At 34.4% G+C, this 10,078-nt stretch overlaps 2 protein-coding genes across 7 annotated transcripts; both read left to right on the top strand.

Moving 5' to 3' along the window:
• Positions 1-2,287: 2,287 nt before the first annotated feature.
• LOC7498041 (auxin-responsive protein IAA14) lies at positions 2,288-4,803 on the top strand. 6 transcript variants are annotated; one of them, XM_052456851.1, is made up of 6 exons: positions 2,288-2,785; positions 3,136-3,212; positions 3,297-3,449; positions 3,919-4,054; positions 4,220-4,281; positions 4,432-4,803. In XM_052456851.1, the coding sequence occupies exons 1-6, from the start codon at positions 2,502-2,504 to the stop codon at positions 4,473-4,475; spliced, it is 756 nt and encodes a 251-aa protein (XP_052312811.1). In that variant the 5' UTR covers positions 2,288-2,501; the 3' UTR covers positions 4,476-4,803. The 6 variants fall into 6 exon arrangements, with proteins under 6 accessions (XP_052312811.1, XP_052312810.1, XP_052312808.1 ...); XM_052456850.1 differs by lacking the exon at positions 3,136-3,212 and having other exon boundaries at positions 3,220-3,449; XM_052456852.1 differs by lacking the exon at positions 3,136-3,212 and having other exon boundaries at positions 2,289-2,785; positions 3,220-3,449; positions 4,438-4,803.
• A 1,569-nt stretch (positions 4,804-6,372) lies between these two features.
• Positions 6,373-9,923, top strand: LOC7498040 (protein transport protein sec23-1). Its single transcript, XM_024611275.2, has 2 exons — positions 6,373-7,401; positions 8,068-9,923. The coding sequence occupies exons 1-2, from the start codon at positions 6,682-6,684 to the stop codon at positions 9,730-9,732; spliced, it is 2,385 nt and encodes a 794-aa protein (XP_024467043.2). The 5' UTR covers positions 6,373-6,681; the 3' UTR covers positions 9,733-9,923.
• The last annotated feature ends 155 nt before the right edge of the window (positions 9,924-10,078 follow it).

Raw genomic sequence — 10,078 nt, 5'->3', positions numbered from 1 at the left:
AATGAGAAGAATTTAATTTGAAAACGACTATAGAAAATGATGCGAAAATAATAGTCATTGTGCTGAGATTGATGGGAGAAAGATGATTATATATCATTATGCTCCAATATTTTTTATGGACCATTACATATTAAAAGATTCTCCACTATCAAAATAATTTGTGAGCCCAATTCCCTTTTATAATTATTAAGAAGAAACAACACTTGATTCTCATAAAAAAAATTTAAAAGTCTTTGAAATAATATTATTTACTATCATGTGTCGAACTCATCTATAGAATAATAATAATATTAATCAAGACCCTTTCTTTTTTTTCTTAGTGAAATTATATTTTTCCTCTACAAGTCAGTAAAGTTTAGAGTTGTTGAACTTTTTCATCTTTTCACAGGATTTAGTATAGTAAATATATTTTTTTATTCCCAAGGTAAAAAAATAATAATAATAAGGTACGTATTTAGAGGTGTTTTAGCCCTTTCACAAGTTTATTTGTAATTTTCAAGGTTATGAGAGGTGTTTTGATATTTTTTTTTGAATTTTTAATATTTAATTTTGAAAAACTGCAAGAGTGCATGTTCATTACGCGTCAGCACGTGGATGACGATCATAACCTTTAAGTGGCGTGTGCGACGACACCATCTGGTGGTTAAACATGGCCTTTCACTATGTCTTTGGAAGTGCTATTGCATCCTTTTCCTCCTAGTGTGACATGTGACAATGGATGATGAGCGGTTTGTCACCGATGATTTTTTTTTCTTCCTCCTTATTTTCTCTCTCTTCCAGAGAAAGTGCTTGTTTGTCTTTTTTTTTTAATTTCAGTCCTTGTATTATTTATTATTTATTTTCATCCTTGGCCCTTTTAGAAAAGTTTTTTGTGTTTTCAATTTAGTCATTATAATATTTTTTTCAAATTTGTTTCTTATTCTTTGATTTCTGATTATTTTTTCTTTGCTCTTTTATTAAAGTTTTATTGTTTTTTAATTTCATCTTTCAATCAAAGTTTATGTTATTTTATTTTTTTCCAATTTAGCGCTCATTCTTTTGATTCTTTTTTTATTTGTTAAAGTTTTTTCTTTTCAATTTAACCCTCAAATTTCAATTTATTTAATCCCTCTAATTTATTTCTTATTTTGATTTTCATCCTCATTCTTTTAACTACCATTTTTTATGTGATTGAGTTTTTTTTCTATTTCATTTTTTGACGTCTGATTTGTTTGGGATTAGGCTTTGTGGTTTTTCTATTTATTATTATTTTGATTTAATGACATAGATCACGAGTTTTAAGAGTTAATACAATTATGGATCCTTTTTTCCTCATTTTTCTTAATGATTTTATCATTCTACATTATTGTTTTTTATAAAAAAAATTAGTTTTGTGATTATCTTCAAAATTTTTTATTTGTTTATCTTTTTTACATGACCTAGGCTATGGGTTTTGTAGGCTTTTTTTTATAGAGTTTTTTTTTTAAAAAAATTTTTGTAATTAATTTTTGAAGAATTGTTTTTAATTTTATACAGATAAGCTTTATTTTATAAAAAAAATTAGTTATTTTGAAATAATATTTATATTATGTCCGACCTTACATAATATTTTTTTCCTTTTATTTTATTCACTCAACTTCATATGTATTTCTATTTCTATATTCTTTGTTGATTTTAATAAACAAATTCAGTAGGCACAAACGAATAAATATCTCATTTTACAAGATTAAATATCTTGATCTACATCCATCTCTTAATTTTCCAGTTTCTCTTTTAGTTATTATTAACGATTTTGTTTTCATTTATTTACATAGATGATCATCAATTTATTTGATTAGATGTTTGAATAAATTTTTCAATTTATATTTTGAATTTTTTTAATATAAAAAATATATTGAAATAGCTTTTATACCCAGCTGTTTTTATTAAAAAAAATTATGACCCGCGATGTAGTGTGTAACAAATAACTAGTGTGTGTGTGTTTGAATGAAGCAGTCATTTGATATTGGTAAGTTCAAATTCATTACAAGATCAGAAAAGGATTATTAATTAATTTGAGGGTAACAATTTGATTTAGATTAAAAAAAATAAAAAACCCTCCACTTTTACTACTTTTGCATATGGTTGACCCTGTAGGAAAAGAAAATGTATAAACAAGTGAAATCGAAGGAAAGCATAGCTGATGATCAAATTGGTTAGATGTTGTAGATCAACGTCACAAACCCACAGTCCACGTGTCCACAATCATGGATGAACAAGTTGATATGACATTTACATGCAAGTATACATACAGACACACTCTCTTCCTCACCCTTCGAAGCCCAACTTATATTATTGAGGTCTCTCTCTCTCTCTCTCTCTCTCTAGCTAGCTTGCAAAACATAGAAGAGGACACAAGAAATAAGAAACAAAGAAACGAGCAAAAGCTAGCTATCAGCAACACCAAAAGCAACAAGCAATAATACAAAACATATCAGATCTTCCACTAAAACCATTCATTGGCGCGCGCGTGGCAGAGAGAAATGGCAACAGCTACCGTGTTAGGTACCGAGATGGCAGATTTGAACTACAAAGAGACTGAGCTGTGTCTAGGATTGCCTGGTGCTGTTGGTGTCAAAAATGAAGTTGAGACACCTAATAAGGCTACTGGGAAAAGAGGGTTTGCTGAGACTGTTGATTTGAAGCTTAATCTTCAGGCTAAAGAAGGTGTCATGGATCTGAATGAGAATATCAAGAATATTGCTTCAAAGGACAAGAACCACCTTCCTGCTGATACCATCAAGGACCCTGCTAAGCCACCAGCCAAGTAAGTTTTTCTTTCCCGTGATTCTTCCCTTCTTCTTCTTTTTTCTTTTCTTGCTTCTATCTCGTGATATAAGTTCGTTGGAGATCAACAATTACAGGATAGGAATTGTATTGTTGTTGTTGTTTTATCACAAACAACAAAATAATCCTCTTCCATGCTTTTGAAAACTTTTGGCAAAATTATCTCCACGCAAAATCTTTTGGTTCTTTTTTATCCTTAATTATAGGGATTTTTCTTTACTGGTGCCCCTCCTTGTGTGCAGTACTAACTTCTTTTTCTTCTTTTTTTTTTTCTGCTTTCTATTTGGAAATTAGAGGTGTAACATTAACACGTGTGATGTTGTATTTCAGGGCACAAGTTGTAGGTTGGCCACCAGTTAGATCTTACAGGAAGAACGTTTTGGCTCAGAAGAACGCCAGTGAGGAAGGTTTCAGGGCACAAGTTGTAGGTTGGCCACCACTTAGATCTTACAGGAAGAACGTTTTGACTCAGAAGAACGCCAGTGAGGAAGGTGATAAGGCAAGCACTGGCGGAAGCAGTGCAGCATTTGTGAAGGTTTGCATGGATGGTGCACCCTATCTTCGCAAGGTGGACTTGAAGATGTACAAGAGCTACCAAGAATTATCTGATGCCTTGGCCAAAATGTTCAGTTCCTTCACCATGGGTGAGTATATATTTTTTGGTTATATATCTCATGATAAGTTAAGAGAAAAAAATTAAAGTACATTAATATTACAGACCAATAAACATTGTAAAAGTACTAGTTATACATAGTTTGGTTCGTATCAGGACCAAATGTTGGCCATGCTTTTAAGAAAATGTTCTACCATAGTAAAACATGATGCATTAATTAAGGATTTAAGCTAGGTTAAATATTTAACTAGATGTACTTTTATCATTGTTTTTTCCATTTTCTTTTATTTTTTATAGTGGATGTACTTTGATCTGTTGTGGACAAAAATGAGAAAAAGAAAAGGATAAAAAAAAACCCATTAACAAGCTCACACGAGATCAAGTCATGGAATTACTTTAAGAAACTTCCTCGTGTTTCTATATTTTTAATAGATCTAGATTATTCTAGGATTAATGTTAATGATTTTGCTAAATTATTATATGATATAAACATTTTGAAGGTAATTATGGAGCCCAAGGAATGATAGACTTTATGAATGAAAGCAAGCTGATGGATCTACTTAACAGTTCCGAGTATGTGCCATCCTATGAAGACAAGGATGGTGATTGGATGCTTGTGGGTGATGTTCCATGGGAGTAAGCTCTTCATATCCTAAAGGCTCTAAAAGCATGTAAATAGTTAATCAAATAATGAAGAAAAAATTTAGCAAAGTGATGAAAGTCCAAATATCAGCGAAAAACGTAAGAAATGAAATTTTATCACTTACAAGTTACATAGATGCATATACTGGTCTTGTGCAGGATGTTTGTTGATTCATGCAAGCGCCTGCGCATAATGAAAGGATCTGAAGCCATTGGACTTGGTATGCATCTAGTTATCTCATCATATATAACCATTTATAATAATTTATTGTTAAAGTTTCTGAATATAATTAACAACAGCTTGCTTCTGTAATTATATGTTGATTTTGCGATAGTCTGCAACGAGTAATTAACTTAAATTTATGTCCAAGTTTCAGCACCAAGAGCAATGGAGAAATGCAAGAGCAGAACCTGAATCTTATGTACTCAATGTATTCAGGTTCCCTGCTGGATTCCCTCTTTTTAGCCTTGCTTCCATATATGAAGACTAGCAGACAAGGCACTTGCGCAACATGGATGGATCAGTAGTGGTGTTTCTTTGGATGTGCATGTCTTTACTCTTTTTTTTTTTTTTATTAATATTGCTGCTGTTATTTCTTAAGAAATGTGTCTGTATTTTCATTTGATCGTATATAGATATCAAAGATCTAGACATTTGTAATGGACAAGAAGCAAAAAACTTAACCCCCGATTGGCTGGCTCGTGTAATAATCACCTATTGTTAGTTGTTGTCTTGGCTGTCATAGCTGTTGAGTGTTTTATTCCTTCAGTTTAATGCTACAATTCCTTTTCTCCTAGAAAACAGATTCCTTATCTCATATATATGCTTTTTCTTTATTCATTAATAATTATTTTGGAGCAGGAGAGCTATTAAATTCATGACCCAGGTGAGGGTAGGGAGCAAGGCCATGTGCATGTTGATGGAGGCATTCAATTATGACCATTAATTAGTTTATGCTCCATTTATTTTTTATGAGTTTCGGATAGGCAAATATGTGTTTCATTGATGAATCTTGTAGGCTGCTGAGCTGCTGATTGTGGCTGGAATTCTATAATGCGGGATGGTGGTTAGCGGCATCTTCATTTTGAAGCTGTCGTGCATTTATATGTATTTATAAGGAGGTTTTTTTTTTTTTTGAAATATATTAAAATAATATATTTTTTATTTTTTAAAAATTTATTTTTAATATCAATACATCAAATCGATCTAAAAATATAAAAAAATAATTTAAAATAATTTTTTTTAATTTTCTTTAAAAATCTTTTTAAAGCATAAAAACAATCAGGTTATTCATGTTTCCGCATTGTTATTTTATGATTGGAATTGAATTTGATGGGATCATTGGCGGCAATGTGTGGCAATGCAGTTGGAAAATGCTTTTTAAAAAATTTTGAATTTTTTTTTATTTTAAATTAATATATTTTTTTATGTTTTTAGATCATTTTAATATGTCAATGTTAAAAATAATTTTTTAAAAATAAAAAATATTATTTTAATATATTTAAAATAAAATACTTAAAAAATAATCATTATCACAATTTTAAATTGTGGACAAAATGTTGCTTCCACAATTTCTCCACCAAACAGGGCCATGCGATTAAAAAAAAAAACGCCGCTAGAAGTTTTGGAAAGGCCACCCATAGTCTCCCGGCCCGAATTTGTTTGGGCTGCTTCTGGCCTCCAAATCTTTCCTCACTATTTGATAGAGAGCAAGGCAGTGTATATAGCTTGGGAGGGTTTTGGCCCAAATTTAAAAATCTTGTAAGGAAAGTTTAAGAGATCGAAGCCCAATCGTTTTCTTCTCTTAATTTCAGCCCATGCATTTCAATTTTATTCCAAGTTTTAAGTGTTTTTCATTTAAGAGTTTATGGGCTTTATTTGGGCTATTTCTAAGTCCAACAAGTCTTCCTTCAAGAGGAATTCACTGCCCCTCTTGACCAATGACGAGTGAGTGTGAGGGCATATATATATATATATTGTAATTTATAATTTAATAACTGTAATTATTAAAGAAGGGATAACGTGATTTTGAGCGTCTAAACTTATTTAATTTTTAGAAGTAGTATTTGATTTTTAATTTTATTCAAATAAGTATTTTCTATGACATTAACACTAACACTTCAGATAATAATTAATGGATTATGAACGTAGATAGCTTAGGTACATGAGAAACCTCTTTTGCTTTTCGAACTTTAATTTTTTTCCCCAAGTAAACTATAAAATAATTTTTTTATATTTTATTTTATCTTAATAATTTAACCAAATACAATACAAAAACATTCATTTCATCCTTTATCAAACATAATTCTATATCTTTATTCTTTTCTGTCTTGTCTCTTTTTATTTCCATTGATTCTATCTCTTTTATCCCCGTTACAGTAACCGAATGGTATGATCAGCCGGTCACTTTTGAAATCCCAGGTCAAAACCAAACATTTCCAAAATTCAAACCATGGGGTTTCTCAGCAACCAAACACTACTTCCACGACACAACATCCGAGATTCTCTTCCATCCTAAATTTATAAACTTTTGAAAACACAAAACTCCCATGTAAAAACACAACATGCCATGAAATCACCCTTGGAAAACTGAAAACATCTAAAATCTGACCACCCCAGAATGGACTTCATCGAATTAGAGGCGATCGAAGGCTTACGTTGGTCATGGAACGCATGGCCAACAACCAAAAACCAAGTTTCTACTCTTATAATCCCACTTAGCATCATGTGCACTCCACTGATGCAATCAACTGAGCTTCCAATTCTACCCTACGATCCCCTAATCTGCACTCGCTGTGCTGCTGTTTTGAACCCTTATGCTCGTGTAGATTATCAGTCTCGCATTTGGGTCTGTCCTTTCTGCTACAACAGAAATCATTTCCCTATTTCTTATTTAGGTATCGGTGAAACCAATCTTCCTGCTGAACTTTTTCCTACTTACAGTACTGTAGAATACAAAATTGACAAGGTTGATCCTAAATTTCGGTCTAATTCGCATTTGGGTTATGGTTGGTCTAATGGGTTTTCGTCGTCCAATGTGTCGTTGTCGTCTATGCTTTATGCGGGCACTCCGAGGAGCATTGGTGGTTGTGCTGGTGGGGAAGTCAGGGGATTGGTGGGGCCTGTTCCGGCGTTTGTGTTTGTAGTGGATGCTTGTATGGTTGAGGAGGAGTTGAGGGCCGTGAAGAATGAGTTGTTGTTGGTTGTTGAGCAGTTGCCGGAAAATGCCCTGGTTGGGTTACTTACTTTTGATGCAATGGTTAGGGTTTATGATTTGGGGTTTTCAGAGTGCTCAAGGGTTGTTGTGTTTCATGGCGGACGTGAGGTTTCGTCAGAGCAGGTACTTGGATTAAACATTCAATTGTAGAATTATTTGAGCGTTTATTAAATTGGTGTTTCTAATCGTTTGAAGCTTAAACTATGAAGTCAAATTAGTTTCCATGTGCAATTGTATGTTTTAGATGGTTATGTGCATATTTATTGGATACTTCAACTGTGTTAATTTTCATTAAGTGTGCTTTAACCGGGAGGGGATTAAGGTTTATTGCTTTCCGAAATGACTAATATAATTTTCTGATTAGAAAAGCCAAACTATGTCGCAGTTCGCTGTTGTGATTTGTGTTGTCACTTTTGCTGGAGATTTTATCTTGTGATTAGATGGCTCAAGCTTGATGCTTTTTATGGGCATACTTGCGTTGCTTGAAAGCTGAATGGGATTTGATCATATTGCTTGCATTTGCATTATTTGCTCACTTCGCCTCTAGCTTGATCCGTACTTGCCATTTTTCCTAGATATCAGATAAATTAGGGAGTATTATTACTTTGCATCTATACCATAAATCATCAATGTTTTGCCATGTGCGTCATAATGTTATAGGGTGATATTTGCAAATAGATGTTATACTCTAATGTGTCTAAAGGTTTTTGATATATATATTATATGTTGGAAAACAAATGTCTGTGTTTACTTAAAATCAATGTTTTGCTTATCCCTTTGAACATGCAGACCCAACAATTTCTGGGCATATACAGCACCAAGTGGCAGCGACAGCAACTTGGAAAGACACCAGTTATCCAAAAGCAGGGATTTTTGCTACCTGTATCTGAATGTGAGTTCAATATCACCACTGCAATTGAAGAAATCTGTTCTCTAGCTGTAGTGATGCCAGGGCATCGCCCTCAAAGGTGCACAGGAGCAGCAATATCGGTTGCACTTGGACTTCTTGAAGGATGCTCAGGGAATACAGGATCCCGGATCATGATTTTCACATCTGGACCTGCAACTTTGGGGCCAGGGATTGTTGTGAACTCAGATCTTAGTAATTCCATCAGAACTCATAGAGACCTCATTAATGGTCATGCACCGCACTATATGAAATCCTGCAGCTTTTACAATCAACTATCACAGAGATTATCTGATGCATCTGTCGTTCTGGATCTTTTTGCTTGTTCTCTTGATCAAGTAGGTGCAGCAGAATTAAAATGCCCTGTTGAGAGTTCTGGTGGGTTCATGATGTTTGGGGAGTTGTTTGAGTCTGATCAATTCAGAAAGTGCTTACGGTACATTTTTAGTCGTGACGAAGAGGGACACTTGAAGATGTATTTTGATGCAACAATTGAAGTGGTGACTACTAAAGATGTAAAAATCTGTGGAGCCCTTGGACCATGCGTTTCTCTTCGGAAAAAGAACAATGTAGTTAGTGACCGTGAGATTGGGGAGGGCGGCACTTATATGTGGAAGCTTGGTACACTAAATAATAAAACATGCGTAGCTTTCTTCTTTGAAGTATGTGATGAACACAAGGCCGAACCTGGGTCTGCATTTTTTGTACAGTTTATAACACGCTACAGAAATGGGAACATGGGAGTCCGGAAAAGGGTTACGACTGCTGCAAGAAGATGGGTTGAAAGCAAGTCACCAGAAATCAATGCCGGTTTTGATCAGGAAGCAGCAGCTTCGGTCATGGCCAGGCTAGCCATCCACCGAGCAGAGAGATGTCTTGCTCGAGATGTTATAAGTTGGCTGGATGATAACCTTATCAGCTTTGCTTCCAAGTTTGGAGACTACATCCAGGAAGATCCATCTTCCTTCCGCTTGTCATCAAACTTTTCTCTTTACCCCCAGTTCATGTATTACTTGAGGAGGTCTCAGTTCATCGATGTTTTCAACTGTACCCCTGATGAAACTGCATTCTTCCGCCTGATGCTGAACCGTGAAGGGGTAGTGGGTTCCCTTATCATGATACAACCGACACTTTTTCAATATTCTTTTGATGGGCCTCCTGTTCCTGTGCTCCTAGATGTTCGCTCAATTTCTGCTGATGTTATTTTGCTCTTTGATTCTTATTTCCATGTGGTGATTCATTACGGGTCCAAGATTGCTCAATGGAGGAAGCTTGGTTACCACAAAGATCCAAACCATGAGAATCTGAGAAAGCTTTTGGAAGCTCCTGAACTTGATGCAGAGCAATTGGTGGTGGAACGAGTTCCGGCACCCAAGCTAATTAAGTGTGATCAACATGGTAGTCAGGCTAGGTTTCTTCTTGCGAAGTTGAACCCATCTGTGACGCAGAATTCAGCATATGCAGATGGGTCAGAAATTATACTTACTGATGATTTGAGCTTGCAAGATTTTATAGATCATTTGCAAGCCCTGGCTGTGAGGGGTTAACAAAGATTAGTATCGTGTACATAGTTTTTACCCATGTTTCTGTTTCATCCATTAAACTTCATTTACGATCTGTGAATATGTAAATTCTGTGAGACAAGGGTTGTCTTCTTTTTAGAATAGGAGCACCCTTGTGTTGGGTGTGGTATATATTTTTTGTTTGTGCTTTGCAAGTAGAGCTATTATTTTCTCTTGCCGGCTTTGTTCAATGTTAATTCAGTTTGAGCGGATGGTCAATAGGTTTTGATGATTTTGCCAAATGAGGATGCTTTTACATATTTTTATCCTGTTTTCCTCCTTTGTTACACTCTGTTAGGATGTGAAAGCTTCTTCAACGTGGGGTGACAAG

This window comes from Populus trichocarpa, chromosome 10 (genome assembly GCF_000002775.5).
Source record: "Populus trichocarpa isolate Nisqually-1 chromosome 10, P.trichocarpa_v4.1, whole genome shotgun sequence".
Lineage (NCBI taxonomy): Eukaryota > Viridiplantae > Streptophyta > Magnoliopsida > Malpighiales > Salicaceae > Populus > Populus trichocarpa.
Note: the sequence above shows the minus strand (reverse complement) of the source record. Positions and strands in the feature narration are given on the sequence as shown.

Excerpts from the sequence above, each read along its gene's own strand:
- LOC7498041 (XM_052456848.1), top strand. The coding sequence starts at position 2,502 with ATGGCAACAGCTACCGTGTTAGGTACCGAGATGGCAGATTTGAACTAC. Across the intron at positions 3,450-3,918 it reads GTTCAGTTCCTTCACCATGG|GTAATTATGGAGCCCAAGGA; the intron begins GTGAGTATATAT and ends AACATTTTGAAG. Across the intron at positions 4,055-4,219 it reads GTGGGTGATGTTCCATGGGA|GATGTTTGTTGATTCATGCA; the intron begins GTAAGCTCTTCA and ends GGTCTTGTGCAG.
- LOC7498040 (XM_024611275.2), top strand. The coding sequence starts at position 6,682 with ATGGACTTCATCGAATTAGAGGCGATCGAAGGCTTACGTTGGTCATGG. Across the intron at positions 7,402-8,067 it reads GTGAGGTTTCGTCAGAGCAG|ACCCAACAATTTCTGGGCAT; the intron begins GTACTTGGATTA and ends TTGAACATGCAG.